Below are 16,353 nucleotides of genomic sequence, written 5' to 3'. Positions count from 1 at the left end.
GGCCGTCAGCATGAGAAGCTTATGGGCCATTGTCAGCACAGCAGATTTTCACCAAGGTTACATCTCTTCAAAGTGCAAATCCTTTAATAAACACATGTAATCTGTCGACACCTTCAAGAGATTTACAACATCTTACATAACAGTTGGCAAATTAACATCAAATAAATTGTAAGAAAACAATGCTCACTGATCAGGAGGCACCCAATTACAGTATGCTGCTGGCTCAGATTGATTGGGGGTAATGTTTGGTATAATGCCAATCAATAGCCTCAGGTTAGACCATTTGTTTGCAATGAATTAATTGGTCACCATTAGACAACAGTGTGAAAACTACAACTGGCAATATTAACATCGTTGAGGGTAGGATTATTAATCTAGGAATCTCACTCCTAACATTGGTACATGGAATGTGCCTTTGTAAAGGACGTCTGCACAATGTTGCAGTGGGTTTTTTTGAGGTGAGTCCTGCGCAGTTCTGTGACGCAGGACTCTAGGCTCAGCAGCCTGTCCACCAGGACACACACTGAAACAAACATCAACTGTGCCTGAAGGACTATCAACTCAGTGAAAGACACCCTTTGGTCTGCTTGAAATGTGTTGGTCTTCCAGAGCAAGCGTTGACCTGACCAAGTGTTGCAGACTGGCACATTCCAAGGTTGAGGATTACATGCTGAAGGACATACAAAAGCCTAGGGCAGCTGCTGCCAAGGTGCAGTGGGGAAAGATCACTGTCTGAGATCCTTCTGCTGAAGTTAAACGGGGGTCTGTTCAGTCATCAGACCCTCCTGGTACCTCAAATGCATATACATATAGTCCTGTCCAAATAAAAAATGCCTTTGGTTTGTATATTGGATAGAATCAAACTCCAATGTTTGCTTCATATGCTACAGAACAGAACTGCATTTGTGACTAAAGTTTTTTTTATAAATGAAGTATATTTTTGAAATAAAAGAAGTGTTTGTATTGATATTGGGTAAAACAATTTCACAGTTCAACTGGCTGACCTCGCGTGGTAATTTAAAGATTGCTTGAATGAGGTATGACATGGTGTCAAATATATAGAACTGTGCACATTGTATAAATTGTGGTCTTCTGGAGAACTGAAGAGAAAAAATAGTTTTAATATACATTCATAATGTTGCAGGCTATGATTTAATATGCACTAGGGAATCCTACAACCTTGCATTTAGACAGAACACAATTCTTGCAACCTATTTGTGGCTTGGTTTGTAACTAACAGAGCCTATATTAATTGATTAAGTTTAACTTTTCATAGGAAAACATGCATGCATTTGCTGAAGTCACATTATACTTAATCACCTGTACTTACACAGATCCATGGGTAATTGCTCAGATTTGACCTGGTCACACCTTTTTGTCGACCTGACAACACAGTATAGTTGAGACTGGGGGTAAGATAGTGGATCTAGTTGGTTTAAAATCATCTTTTAATAAGACAATTGGATAGATACTTGAAAAGGAAGGAAACGTTTGCAGGTTTACAGAGAAATAGCAGGACACCAGGACTTGTTGGCAAATTCATTCAAAATACAGGCAGGTTGGACTGAAAGGTTTCCCTCTATAAGGTTCTATAATCTTGCAGCTTAGATTACACTTCAAAAGTGACTCAGGACTTTTTGGAACATCATCTCAATGAGAAAAAAAAAATGTCACAAGATGTACTTGTGGGGATTTGTTAGAGAGTACAACTAGGAAGCAAGATCCCATTGGTACACTTCATCTATAAATGGGTCTTGGAAGAGTTTAGACATAGTTGAATCGCTGTCGACACTACACAGCATCAAATATCTTGCACAAAAATAGCCCGAAACCCAAAAAAGGTTTTGCATTTCCATTGCAGGAGTACTTTTTGACACAGATGAATGGCATTCTATGTTCTGGATGAAGTCCCACTGAGAATCTTCAATCCAGTATGTAAACCAACAGCTTCCACTTTTCAATGTTCCACCTCTAAGGGGTAGAAATGGTGCCCAGAGTTCCAATGCTTCTTGAGCTTGCCTCAGAATCAATAACAACAGCTTGCACTTATATAACACCATTAATACAATAAATCAGTCCTAAGGTATTTTTTGTTTATTCCCAGGAGCATTATAATGCAAAACCTGACCCCCAGCCACATAGGAGATATTAAAGCAGATGGCTAAAAAAACTCCCACAAAATTGTTGGTTTTGAGGAGTGCTTTAAAGATGAAGGGAGAGAGATAGAGAGGAGGAATGATTTAACAAAGGAATTCCAGAGCTCAGTGCCCAGGTAGCTGGAGGCACAGACAGCAATGGTGGAGTGATTAAAATCAGGGATGTTCAAGAGACTGGAATTAGAGTGCAGCTATCTTGGAACATTGTAAGACGGGAGGAGATTACAAAGATGGATGGGTGAAGTCAGCGAGGGATTTGGAAAGGATAAGAATTTTTAAAGCAAGGCATTACTTAACCAGGTCAGTCAGCACAAAGGTAATGGATGAATCTGAGACTTGACTAGGGACACAAGCCACGGAGGATTGGGTAACCTAAGGTCTTGAGGAATCTCTGAGCTTAAGGAGACATCGGAGAGAACTTGAATGTTGCAGCAGAGAAAATAAGTGCATTAATTCTGAATTCTGGTGATTTTTGTAATTAACTAATACACTGGTTCTATACTATCTTTGAAAGAGTAATTCAAGAGGTTTCAGAAGGCTGTGGAGTCGATGAGCATTGAGAAACATTTGGCAAACTAAACATGTTTCCTCCCAGGAGTAGAGATCCTTCAGTGAGCATAAGGTGTGTCTGGTAAAGCTGAGAATCCCTCTATAATCCTACATGCAATCAGCATCTGACTCATCACTCCGTGTATTAATGCAATAATTTTAGTTCAGCACATGGCTTGAACCAGAAAGACCTGATAACCGTGAACAAATCTATAGTAATACGAGTGAGGATAAAAGAAGCTTGAAGTGTTAAGATTTCTTCCAATTCTTAGCTCAGATCATCGTCAGTTTTGTCAACGCTAAAATACCCCTTGCACTGGGAACTTTCTCTTCTAAATTATTGCCAATGATGTCTTGATTCTCACATCAAAATCAAGACTGCTGCACATCTCCAACTCCAATTTACTTACTCCCGTGGTGTCTAACTTTCTGCAAGTCTCTTCAAATATCCATGGCAACTGTGGCAGCTGCAGAGGTCTAGGATGTAAAGGTAATTTGGGAATAGGCGGAGAAAGAAACTATGAGGGATAGTGGAGATGCCGGAGAGAGGCAGAGAGACACTCATATTTGCACAGTGCCTTACCGTAACAGAACATAAGGAGGTGCTTCACAGGAGCAAAGTGTGATGCTAAGCCACATGAAATATTAGGTCAAACTACCAAAAATGTTTGGTCAAAGGAGAAATGATCTAAAGGAGGCAGGCAAGCAAGCAAGAGAGGTGGGGAAGCAAAGAAAAGGAATCTCAGAACTTAGAGCCAAGCTGACTGAAGACACTACCACCAATGGTGAAGCAATCGTAATTGGAAGTGCACAAGAAACCAGAATTAGGAGGGCCGTGAGCTCAAATTGTCATAGATTTGGAAGAGATATCAGAGATGGAGGGGGAGGGGAGATGGAGGGGGAAAGAGGAGAGGAGAGAGATGGGAGAGGGAAAGGGAGGGGGAAGGTGGGGGAGAGGGAGGGGAAAGAGGGAGACAAGCATGGGAGTGATAGAAGAACAGAATGTGCTATGAGTTAATATACTCAAGTAGTAGAGTTTGGGGTGATCTCAAGCTTAAAGAGAGTAGAATGTTGGGAGTTCAACCTAGAGACTGTTGGGAGTAGTTGAGCCTACATGTAACAAAGGGTGGATGAGGTGTTTTCCATTGATAAGCGAAGACAGAAATTCAAGCGACATCAGTGATGGAAATAGGTGGTCTTAGATAGTGTGACATACAATAGCAGTAGAGCCAGATAGCCTGAGTGAGGCGGTGTCTGGATAGAGAGAACGTGACTGGAAGACAAAAAGGTGCATTGGGTACACACAGCAATCCACAGTGTGCAACCTGAAGAGAGGGAGCCTGAACACCTGTTGTTGGGTGGCAGCTGTAGAAATGGTTGAGAGATGCCAAATGAAGCTGTTGATTGCCAGAGTTCCTTTCCATGCCAGTCAGCAGGCAATGGTTGAAATTACAGACAAACATTGATGACATAACAATGTTGTCGCAAACAAAAACGTTGGGGAGGATGAGGTGTTTGGGAGAGGCGTGTGGGTCCAATTTAAATGTCCTTCTGCAAATAAAAATGGTGATGTGACGTGTTATTGAGGTTCATGACACAAGCCACCAACAGTCAAAGAACAGGAGATGGAACATGCGCACAGTACCACACGAGAGAATGGTTGGATATCTTCATAGAGTAGAAATGTGGATTTCAATTTAGAAAGTTTTTTTAGGTCAATTTTTATTTCCTCATAGCCCCCAACAAAAAGACTGCCCAGTATCATCATGCAGTTCCATTCCTACATCAGCACATTTGCTGCAATCACCTCCAGACTCAACAATATTAATGCCTCCCAGGCCAGGCACTGCTCCATCAACTTATCCCTTCCATAAGTTGCTTAAAATGGTCTCAAAATGCCCCGAAACCTAGACTAGACTACACCAGTACATTAGTTAATACACCATGAAAATTCCCATGTGCTCCATGGACTTTGTGGGGAGGGTGAATTGGCATCAGGACTACCAACGCCAGATAAAAGACTCCTCCATGTGAGATAGGCAGCGTAAGTCCAGGGATGAAGTTTGCTGTTGAAACTGCATGTGTGAGATGCATGGTCGACACGAGGTCAGGTCGCATGACATACAAGGTTTGGGTGGGAGAGGCAGTCCTGGAAAAGCACGTGGACCACACAAAAGCTGCAACCTGTCAAACCGGGCAGCAGCAAAACATATCTGGCCTTTCAGAGCATCCAGCTGGGCTGTCAGAACCTGTGAGCTCTCCCCTTCTGCTGAGCATCAAAGAAACCTCCAAGGATAAAATAGACACAGCAGATGTCGCAGCCTCAACACAGTTAACCTCCCAGCGCAAGAGGCAGGCTACGGTCCAGTATATACTGCCAATATCCGAGGCAGAGTCAGAGGAACCGTACCTGGTGAGAAATGCACCAGGCAATGTTGCAGGAAAAAGAACTGGCTGATGTCCCAGGACTTAGAGGGGAAGGAATGTAGTGATTGGAACGAGGTCAGTTAAGCAGATTTCATACAATATCAGTTCCCTGACTAGGGATGTTAACCTGGTCCAATCAGGGAGCCTGGCTGACAGACATGAACAGGAGTGCTTTTCCCCCTCTATTTTGATTTAATCCCTGCCCTCCCCTTCACTGTTTGATCATGCAACATTGCCCTTTGATGAGAAGGGCACTGCTAGTCACTGGCCACTTGGGTGTTTCCTTTCTTCCTGGTGATGGAATTCAAATGAAGATTCACGCACTTACTGTTCTTCTCTGTGTCCTACACCTGCACACACACGACGTGGGTACTGGGGAAAAACAAACACTAACGCTGTTAGGGGGGAGATAAAAGAAAAAAAATAAACAGGAGTGTCAGAGGTTCTATTCATTCAGAGATGGCTCTGAGGAAGATGGATCAGTGTAAAGAGAAAAACAAACAGGAGCATTGAGGTTTTGCTCACTCACACAGCTTGCTTTGAGCTAGCTAGGTCAGCTTCATGTACTCTGCATGTGTAAGTCAAGGGTGACTTGAGGATGACCCCACCAAGATTAGTGGTACATTGAACAGTGAAGAAGGTTATCTGGGAAAGCAACAGGATCTTGAGCAACTGGGCCAAGGAATGGGAAATAGATCTTAAATGAGATAAATGCGAGGTGTATTTTGGTAAGACAAACTGGGGCAGGACATACACAGTCATTGGTAGGATCATGGGGACAGAACAAGTTTAAAGTCCGTAGAATGTGGAGTCACTCGTAGGCAAGGTAGTGAAGGCTTTCATTGGTCAGTGCATTGAGTATAGAAGTTGGGACGTCTTTTTGCAGTTGTACAAGATGTTGGCGACGCCAAATTTGGAATACCTCATGTAGTGCTGGTCGCCCTACTATAGAAAGGATTTTATGAAACTAGCAAGACTGCAGAAAAGATTTACTAGGGTGCTACCTGACTGTAAGCTTTAAGTTACAAGGAGAGGTTGAATAACCTTTTTTTGTCCCTAGAGCATGGGAGCCTGAGGGGTGACCTTATAGAAGTCTATAAAATTGTGACAGATATAGTTAATTTGGATAGCCGATAGCTTTTCCCCATGGAAAACTAAAGGGCCCAGGTTTAATGTGAGATGTAGGAGATACACTAGAGTCTGGGGCAAGTGTTTTGACATGGAGAGTGAAATGTCTGGAATGGGCTGCCAGAGGTAATGTTGGAATGGAGTACAATGTTGTCATTCAAGAAACAATTAGACAGGTACATGGCTAGAATAGGATGGTGAGAGATAGACCAAATGCAGACAAATGGAACTCGTTTAATCGTGAAAACTGGACAGCATGGGCAAATTGGGCTGAAGGGCCTGTTTTCATGCTCTACATTTCTATAACAGTTGAACAGGCTTCAATTTAACATCTGACAATGCAGCATATCATTGCAGTGGTGACAAAGCTTATAGGTTCAAATCTTTGGCATTTGGCTTGGGCTTTGTACTTTCACTGAAACAAGTTTGACATTTAATACACTATTTTAGTTTCATCACAATGGTGGGTTTTGTCCTTGCCCTTTCATATTCAACACTAATTTCACTAATTACCCATTGGTAATTATACTTCTATATCTGCGTCAGGATTCAGAACAAGCTGGGGTCTGGAACTCAAGACAGCAGACAACCTTCTGAACAAACATTATTGCACATACAACTAGGAAAGATGGACCATTAGATTTCGCCATCGTAAGACCCCTAACTTTTCTTGACATATAGTAAAGACTCAGTCTTGAGTATACAGAGTACAATTTGTGGATGACAAAACTTAGAAGCATTGTGTTCTGTGGAAAGGACAATTATACATATACAGTAGAAAGAGACCCTTCAGCCCAACTCGTCCATGCCGAGATATCCTCAATTAATCTGACCCCATTTGCTAGTGTTTGGCCCATATCCCTGCAAACCCCTCCTATTCATGTACCCATCCAAATATCTTTTACATGTTGCACCAGCTTCCACCTGCTGTCCTCTGGCAGCTCATTCCATCCACATACCACCCTCTGTGAAAAAGCTGCTCCTTAGATCCTTTTTAAATTTTGCTCTTCATCTTAAACCTATGCCCTCCAGTTTTTGATTCCCCTTCCCTGTAAAACAAAACCCTTGACTATTCACCCTATCCGTTATAAACCTCTAAATGGTCACCCCTCAGTTTCCAAAGCGCCAGGGAAAATAGCCCCAGTCTGTCTCCATTGCTCAAACCCTCCAACTCAGGAAACATCCTTACAAATCTTTTCTGCATCCTTTCAAGTTTAACATCTTTCCAGTAGCAGGGAGACCAGAACTGAACACTATTTCACAAGCAGTCTAACTGATGTCCTGTACAACTGCAACATGACATCCCAACTCCCAACTCCAATACTCAATGCACTGACCAATAAAGGCCAACATACCAAACACCTTCTTCACTGTCCTATCTAGCTGTGACTGTACCTTCAAGGAACTATGAACCTGCACCCAATTTGTTGAGCAACATTTCCCAGGACCCTACTATCAAGTGTATAACTTCTGCTCCGATTTGTCTTTCCAAAATATTGATAGGCAGGCTGGTGTGGACATGGGACAGCAACATAAAATCTACTTTTAAGTAGCAAGTGTTTTGGATGTAGAAATCACTGCATGAGAGTATAGTGGAAGCAGATAAAACTGCCGTTTTCAAAAAGGAATTGGACACATGTTCAGGGAGAAGATTTTCAGGGACACAGGTAAAGGATGAGTTGATTTCACGAAGAGCTCACATTAACATATCAGGCCAAATGAGAAAAGGCCACTGCAGCTACACTTCATGATGATCACTAATCAATTCCCCACTGTTCTTGCACTGTTGGTAAGAGGTTCAGTTGTGGTTCTAGAGTTGTTCAGCTGAGATCAGTTAACTCTGCATAAATTGGTGTCAGATTCAGATTCATAGTCATTGCCCAGCTCCAGCAAAAAAGCCTGCTTCTGCTGTATCATTCTCTAGTATCGCCCAGATTAAAATCACGTCCTGCTGCTCTGCGCAGCTGCAATTATGGAGCTATTAAGGACTGTTGCTGACAGGAGACAAAGCAGAATTAGCTGTGCAGGAAATTTAAAAGTGGCCTTACCCTCAAATTATCTCAAACTTTTACACATACGCATTTTAAAACACAGGAGGCATACCTAAAGCTGAAAGGGAAACACAAAAAATGTCACAATGCAGCTTTTTTCAAACTTATTTTATTTGAAAAGAAACATTTGTAATGAAGCAGCACTGGCAGAGTTACAGAGCAAGTTGGTGATTACTACATGGGATTCAGACACAAGTGAACCGAATCTCAGCCAGGCAACTAGGCCTTTACAATGCCATGTTCTTCAGAAAAAAATATAAAGTGCAAATAAGACTTTGTGTAGAGGACTCTTAAAGCATCAATATAAACGAGGTAATCGGAACATGCCACTTAACTACACACACAGAACAAAGGTCAGATCCTGCCGTTGTTGCTCTCTAACCTAGTACAGGAGCATGAATTTGTCCACAGTCACAGTGCAAGCAATTTCTGAATAGCACATTTGGTAAAACTGTAGTAGCCAAGGAAAGTTTTGGATCTGTGCATTCAGCTATATCAGGAGACACTGGTTTGCACTCTTCCCAACTCTGGCAGCAGGCTGTACATGCAATAGACACTCTCAACAAAACTCAGCACACTCTTCCATGTGGATCAGTAGTAATGAGAAGTTCCAGATGTTTAAACATCTAGTGTGCAGCTGTGAGGGGAGAAGTACGAAGTCTTGGTCTTCCAGAGAATGGTAATGGCACTGCACCACTCCCTTGCCCCAACAGCCAACCTCAGCAGAGTTGCTCCTCAAAATGCTACATTTGCAGGAGATTAGAAATAGGACCTGAAACTAGATTTAAGCATTTATCATGGCATTATTAAGTATTGTGAAACTGAGCAACATGGCTGATACCCACAGGAGGAAGAGCTTCTTTAAAGTTACCAAACTCATTCTGATGGGAAGTCACCAAAAAAACTGGCAGTTTTGGGTTTCTCTAATAATTGATACATGCTTTCACTTGCTATAAATTATGTTGATTAATTGAGTTGAAAAACCAGAAACATGGGACCAAATGATGCAATCAATTAGCCTTTACTAACTAGAGTTTAAATTCAAAACTGATTGAATTTTCATCCTAAGTTAGTCCTTATTTTGAAAACGAACTCATGTGAACTGAGCTTGCAGTCTCAGTTCTTGTTGTAAATTGGACCCAGCACAAACATTCTTCTAACAGTGTGATGAGCACATAGTTGATAATAAAGCTGCAACACACCAAAAAGGAGGGAGATTCACTCAGTATTTAAACTGTGTACTGAACTCAAGTCAGACTGTTATGACCTTATACTGTTGCAGTAAGCATTCCCTGCTGAGATGTAGGATATAGCTCCCTCCATATTCACCCATCAGTCATTTCAAAATTACATTCATCCTGGTTAGATACAGAATAAAGACTTCTGCAATATCCAAAACATTCCCAGAACTGAAACCAAAGGCATTAGAGTAAAAAACCCTTCATATTTTTTCAATCAGGCCAGTTAGGGCATGATATCTCATGGTATCCACTGCGATGAAAATTTTTCAGGTTCTTAATCCTATCAATTTAGTGCAACAGGAACTGGGCTGGAAGTTTCACTCCCCTTTGAGTAACTCCCATCCCACTGAGGACTGGATTTGAACCCAGATTTCAGAACCCTACATCAGTGCAGGGTACAATCTAGTCTGCAGCAGTTGTGTATGGTGGTGAAGGAGTCTACAGTGACCAACGAGCTTCCTCACGAACAAAGGATCTGCTGTTCGTCACAGTCTTTTCATCTCTGACCACTATTAATCCTCACTAAAAATCAAAATCTGTAGCCATAATAACTGGATACCACCAATCATCTCAAAGTGCAAATTACTGCTTTTTGTTTTAAGTTTGGCATAGATGTTAGTAACAAGAGCTGGGATTGGCAGGTAGTAAGCCATCAGAAACTTCAATCCGAGTTTCAGCCACAAGGTTTGTGCGTACATCATCTGAAGTTTCTGGCCCACGGTTGCATTTATATTTAGAAATGGTCAATACCAATGTTACATATGGTGTTTAAAGTTAGTGCACATTTATACTAAATTCCCCTTCTTTCTCTTCTCTTCTGAAGGCGCCAACTTTTACCTGGGTTAGGCACCATCCCGTATCATTTAGTGCTCAGCTTATGACTCCACGTCTGGAGTGTGTGTGCTGGCATTCCATGGGATCAGTAACACTCCCCACTCCACCCAATGCCAATGTTCATCAATCACAGTGCAACGATTAGGCCTGGAAACCTGGAGCTGGCCTTTCCTCCCCCCAGCCCAGGAGCAGTGTGGTAAGCTTTAAGGCACCAAACAGATGCCTGACATGCCAGAGAATCTATCCTGGGACCATCCATCATCAATCGAGGTTAGTGTTACTCTGGCAGTGCCCTCAGCATTCAGGCTTCTGAAGAGACATTTAAACTCGAGATTACTCTGACGACTCCAGAGACGCACATTCCAAAGTGCAAACCTGGTTCTCTGTACACATGTACAAATGGATCAACTTACTAAACATGAAAAAGGAGGAAAATTGAGCAGTGTATCACAAAGTGCAAACATTGTCAATTTGTCAAATGATGGAAAAAGAGTGTGTGAGATTAAATGTAGTGAGAAAGGAAGTCAGAATAGTTAATATATGAGATAGAGAGAGAGAGAGAGAGAGAGAGAGAGATGTGATTAAATAGATAAGGGAAAGGCATGTCAGTGTGTTTCTGAAGATAAACACAGGGAGATTGTATAGCTTGTTAACCAGTCCCATTGTGTGCATATACTCTCTTAGTTGGGATTACTAATGCTTGACTCTTGCAGCTTACTCGTCAGCCCAAGGGATGCTGCATGCAATGTTAAGGACAGTTTGGACGGATAATAAATGCAGCCTTTCCACTGCCGCCTGCATGCAAAACATAAATGCAAAAGGAAATGCTTATTCTCCCAGTTATTGATATTAAGTTGCCTCTTTTGAGGGGAATGCTACCTTACGTGGTTTACAGCGCCCTCTAGGAAAAGCAAACTACACAGCACCACTTTTCCCCACCATGACAGCACATCTATTCTCCACTTAAGCTATTTTACCAGTGAACATAAATAATTGAAGACACGTCAGCTGTAACCACTCCATACTATTAGACTATTACTCTTCCACGCTTTCCAAGGACATAAAGGTGAACACACTTATTCAGGTTGGGGAGATAGGGTAGAAAGGGGAGTAAAACCGACACAATGGTAGTAAATCCCACCATGACATGGTAGCAAGAAAATGTAAGCCATGGACAGAGTAAACAACTGGACACCTTGGGTGGCTACCCTGCAGCAAGTAGGACGGCTCCACACTCCAAAGTCAATCACAGCAGCTGGTACACAGCACAAACCCTCCATATTATTCCTAAAGCTATATACTCCAGCAGGTGGAGAGTGTGCTTCTCACCAATGATTGAGAATGTACAAAAAGCTCACTGTCATTGTCTGAATGCCCTCCCAGTGGCACTGATTTGTGGGAGAAGTCTCACTCTGTCAGGCCGTGTGCCGTGGCTTGGAGTGTGCCACAGGCCAATCTCCTGCGTACGGCTGGAAGTTGCACATGTATAAGGGCACCTCTTGGTTATCTTCTGGCATCTTAGGTTACGCTTCTGACCAAAGTACCACACGGCTTCCTTTGTCCACACTGATTACATGTTCTCCAGATGGCGACCAGGACACTGCATTTATAGAACAGCTGACGAGGAGGATGACAAAAAGCACAAGGAACGATTAGAGATTCAGTTCAGCACCACACCCGCCCTTGTGGTGTTATGGACCAAGCCAGACCCCTCAAAACATTTCAAGAAGGTAGCCCAAGACCCTAACTTTACAGAATGTATTTACAAGATTACTGGATGAAACACAAGCAACAGAAAACAGAATATTGTATAACGCAACCTCCCCAAAAACCCAACAGGTCATCCAACTTAATGACGCTGTTCCAAATATTTGCAACAATCCCCATAAACAGCCCTTGGCACAAAAGGTAAAATCAAATACAGATTCTTATTGGATAGAAGTCAGAGAAAGGGTACCAGCCTGGACCTAATTCTTTGGGTCCAGCAGCCTTTCTTTTCACACTACTACTAAAAAGAAACCCAAGCCAGAGAAAAGCTGAGCTAGGAAAACTGGCCACACCCATTTCATTGTACAAGTTTTTTTATTTGAAAGCCTTCTGCCTGAGGCAGTCTCTGTTAGCTATATCACCTAGGCCCGAACGCCCTTCACCTTCAGGCTTTTTGGAGGTCCCTTACAACCTCTCTGGAAAAACAAAGCCAAGACTGCATAACCTTGTTAAAGGAGCAGCTTCATCACAGTCGCAAATACTGATGGTGCTGGCCCTTCTTGTCACCCTTTGCTAGCCTAAACTCATCTTAATCTCTGCTGCTTGTGCTCTTCTTGCTTGTTCTATCTCCCCAATATCTTCAGGAGAGTGAGGAAGAGAGTTTGGAAAAATGTCATTTTACAAGAAAATTGAAAATGACATGCCATCAGGGTCCGCTAAAGCACATCATTAAGTAATGAAGCAATTTTAGATTTGGTATATAAATAATGAATTGGAGCTCAAACCCAAATCCTTTGATTGCTACAAACTAAGCCAAACTGACTCAATTTGGGAACCAGGGGGGTGGAGGTTTATATCTTATTTAAATATCAGCAGTTTCATCTGCTTGGGGTAAACTGGACAATTAATCAGAATGTGGTAAGTGGAAACTCTACAGGGGGAAAAGCTGGATCCTGTGGTTATTCCCAATGATATTCTACTGCACAATACTCTGCACTTATTTGGGTGCAAGGCAAATGGAATAAATGCAGAAGCCCCCCCCATACCAGTGGGTGATATGTTCCAAGACCGAAACCACGGATAGTAGCAAACTCATTCACTTAATGGGAAAGGTACCTTCCCGGCAGCCTCCTGGTCCCTGGTTCTCGAATGAGCCCAATAATGTGTTCGGGCTGCAGTAAATTGCAGGTAACTGAAACAGCAGTAACAGGACCCATGGATACGGGAGTCACCCTGTATCTTCATTTTCTTTGTCAGGCACCTCGCACAGGAATTGGGTTGGTACTCTGAACAAGGTTACCTCAGACTAGAGGACGTTGATCAGATGGGCTGAGGAGGGGCAGATGGAGGTACATCATTTGGTAAGGTAAATTAGGGCAGGACTTAATGGTAGGGACCTGGAAAGTGTTGTTGAACAAAGAGACCTCAGTGCAGGTTCACAACTCCTTGGAATTGGAGTCACAGGGTAGGCAGGGTGGTGAAGGCGGTGTTTCTTACACAAATCTTCATTGATCAGCTTATTGAGTATAGGAGTTGGGATATTATGTTGCAGCTATACAAGACACTGGTTAGCCACTTTTGGAATACTGCATTCAATTCTGGTCTCCCTGCTACAGCAAAGACATTAAACTTGAAAGGGTGCAGGAAAAGTCTACAAGGATGTTGCCAGGGCTAGAGGGTTTGAGCTATAGGGAGAGACTGAATAGGCTGCGGCTGTTTTCCCTGGAGTGTCAGAGGCTGACCTTATAGAAGTTTATAAAATTATGAGGGGCATGGATAGGGTGAATAGTCAAGGTCTTTTCCCAGGGTAGGAGATTCCAAAACTTGACGGCATATGCTTAAGGTAAGATGGGAAAGATTTAAAAAGGACCTAAGGGGTAACTTTGTCATGCAAAGGGTGGTGAGTGTTTGGAATGAGCTGCCAGAGAAAGTGGTAGTGGCTGGCACAACAACAATGTTTAAAATGCATCTGGATGGGTACATGGACAGGAAAGGTTTAAGACGGATATGGGCCAAATGCTGGTAAATGGTAATAGATTCGTTCAGAATATTTGGTCAGCATGGATGAGTTGGACCAAAAGGTCTGTTTCCGTGCTGGACATGTCTATGACTGTGTGACAATCCCCCTTTAGTGAAGGAACAGGAGGAGCAAACAGAATACCTTTGTGACTCTGGCAATTCCAAAATGACACACCTCAAGCTAGAAGGTCAGGAATCACATCAACTCAATGGTAACTTTAGTTCTGGTTCAGTCCTGACAGCGTATTCAACACTGACAGAATACAGAAAGAACAGACCTGTCTCTGGTGCTCCGTGATAACTGGTAAAACTCCAGTAGCGCCCTCATAAAATAATTCCTTGAGAATGAGGGTAGGGAATGAGATTTACGTAGTCACCAGGATTACAGCACTGAATCAACATCCACAAACTCACATTAGGGAGTGCCTGTCTGAGGACATTAGGTGCAAGCATGATTTGGATCAGCTTTCAGACCCTTTACAGTCTTTTGGGCACTGGCAATCTTGGTTGACATCTGAAGAACAGCCAGTAAAAAGTGCTACTTCCCAGTGAAAAATGACAGCTTTTTAGTGTGGACAGGCTACTGGAACACATCATAAATGGTAGGGAGCAAACAGTTTGGACAGCTGTACTTATGGCAGTTAAATCCTTCAAGGTCCTTTAGTCAAAGATGCGTTTGGGCAGTATGCAAACTGAGTTACAAGCAACTATTACACAGCAATGCTCAGCCTTGAGTTTAACAAACCTGTGGTGCTTTCCCAGACTTCTTTCTATCCTCCCAGATTCAACACCCCACACGTAAAGTATTCCATCTGAAGACCCAGCTGTAACAAATTTCCCATCCGGGCTGAAAAAAAACCAGCATGAATTGGCGAGAAGTTATTTAAGAAGGCTGCGTGCAATGAAAGCAAATTTCCAAACCATTAATCAAAAGAATGCATGTTCAAATCCCCTCAAACCAGTTTTAGGAACTTTAATTCAGTTAAAAAACCCAGTCTTTGTTCATGACATGAGGGTATCTGTGGCCAGACCTGGAACCTAGTTACTCCAAGTCAATTAGGAGTCAACCATGTGGTTGTGGTTCAAGAATCACATGTAGGTCAGACCAGAAAAAGACAGCAGGTATTTCCTTCCCTAAAGGACATTAGTGAACCAGGTGGGCTTTTTCCAACAATTGGCATGGTCACCGTTACACTAAGTCTTATTGTACTGAATTCAAATCTAAATACTTGCCATGGGATTGAAATCCATGTGTTCAGAACATTAGCTTGGAATTCTAGATTACTCTCCCAGTGACATTACCATTAAGCCACTAGCTTCCACTGCCAGCAGCTCAGATCTAAGACAACAGATGCCAATGGACCCTGATTAGCTTTGCCACCAGCTATCAGCTGATGTCAGAGTCCGGAAGGTGAAGCATTCAATAATGCCTTTCATGTATGAGAAATGAGTCTGCTAAGCCAAGGGTCTCATTATCAGCAGCAGCACATGATATTTAATGTAGCGTGGAGAAGTCTTTACGTTATGGAAAATGGATTCTCTAAGTCATAACAAGAACCCAAGTACTTGTAATTTCAACACTGGTACAAATCCATGAGTTGGATTCTCTTTTGCTGCACTGACCCAGTCATTGAAATTTTAGGATCAGAAATTTGCAGAAGTGTGACTATTCACATGGACATCATTTGAAAAGATATAAACCTGTCCTAAATTAAGTTCTCCGCCATAACCTGACATAAATGACATTCTCCACCCTACCCAATAGCAATTGTAGTCCGAGAGTCATCAGGCAGTAATCCTTGCTATGCTAGACCCCCCCAGCCAACACCTCAGCACAGCTGGTGTTACTGATTCTACCCCTGACTGGACACATCACTCTGACACAACAGACAAAAATCCACAACTGTGCAGCCACCATCCTTCGCTTCCTTCAGTAAAACACAACCATTTGTGAACAAGCAAATATTCAAAGTTAGATAGTCTCAACTACCTGAACGTTACTCTTGTCCAATCTGATCCGCACTTGAATCCTTGTGCACTGTGTGGAAAAGAGATTATACATGGTTAGAAAGAGCAGACAGACAGATACCAATTATCCACATTAAAGTATAGTGGCACACTTAATTTACTTGATTATTAACTCAGTGGCTGAGAATAACTGATTCAGAAATAAAATCCCACTCTACCTGCACCATTTATATGCAGCTTTTTAAATAAAAATCTGCAATAAAATGTTAGGAT

The 16,353-nt window shown here is 42.4% G+C and overlaps 1 protein-coding gene across 3 annotated transcripts in view; it reads right to left on the bottom strand.

The window, feature by feature from the left end:
• Positions 1–8,417: 8,417 nt before the first annotated feature.
• Positions 8,418–16,353, bottom strand: part of atg16l1 (ATG16 autophagy related 16-like 1 (S. cerevisiae)) — a 49,499-nt gene continuing 41,563 nt past the window's right edge. For all 3 annotated transcript variants that reach the window (XM_072572954.1, XM_072572955.1, XM_072572956.1), the window contains exons 16-18: positions 16,103–16,150; positions 14,858–14,959; positions 8,418–12,003 (exon numbers count right to left, since the gene is read on the bottom strand). In XM_072572954.1, coding sequence (XP_072429055.1) covers positions 11,910–12,003; positions 14,858–14,959; positions 16,103–16,150 — 244 coding nt within the window. In that variant the 3' untranslated portion in view covers positions 8,418–11,909. The remainder of the gene's footprint in view (positions 12,004–14,857; positions 14,960–16,102; positions 16,151–16,353) is intronic.

Source organism: Chiloscyllium punctatum, chromosome 6 (assembly GCF_047496795.1).
Source record: "Chiloscyllium punctatum isolate Juve2018m chromosome 6, sChiPun1.3, whole genome shotgun sequence".
NCBI lineage: Eukaryota > Metazoa > Chordata > Chondrichthyes > Orectolobiformes > Hemiscylliidae > Chiloscyllium > Chiloscyllium punctatum.
The sequence above is the reverse complement of the archived record's forward strand: the minus strand, read 5'-3'. Positions and strand labels throughout refer to the sequence as shown.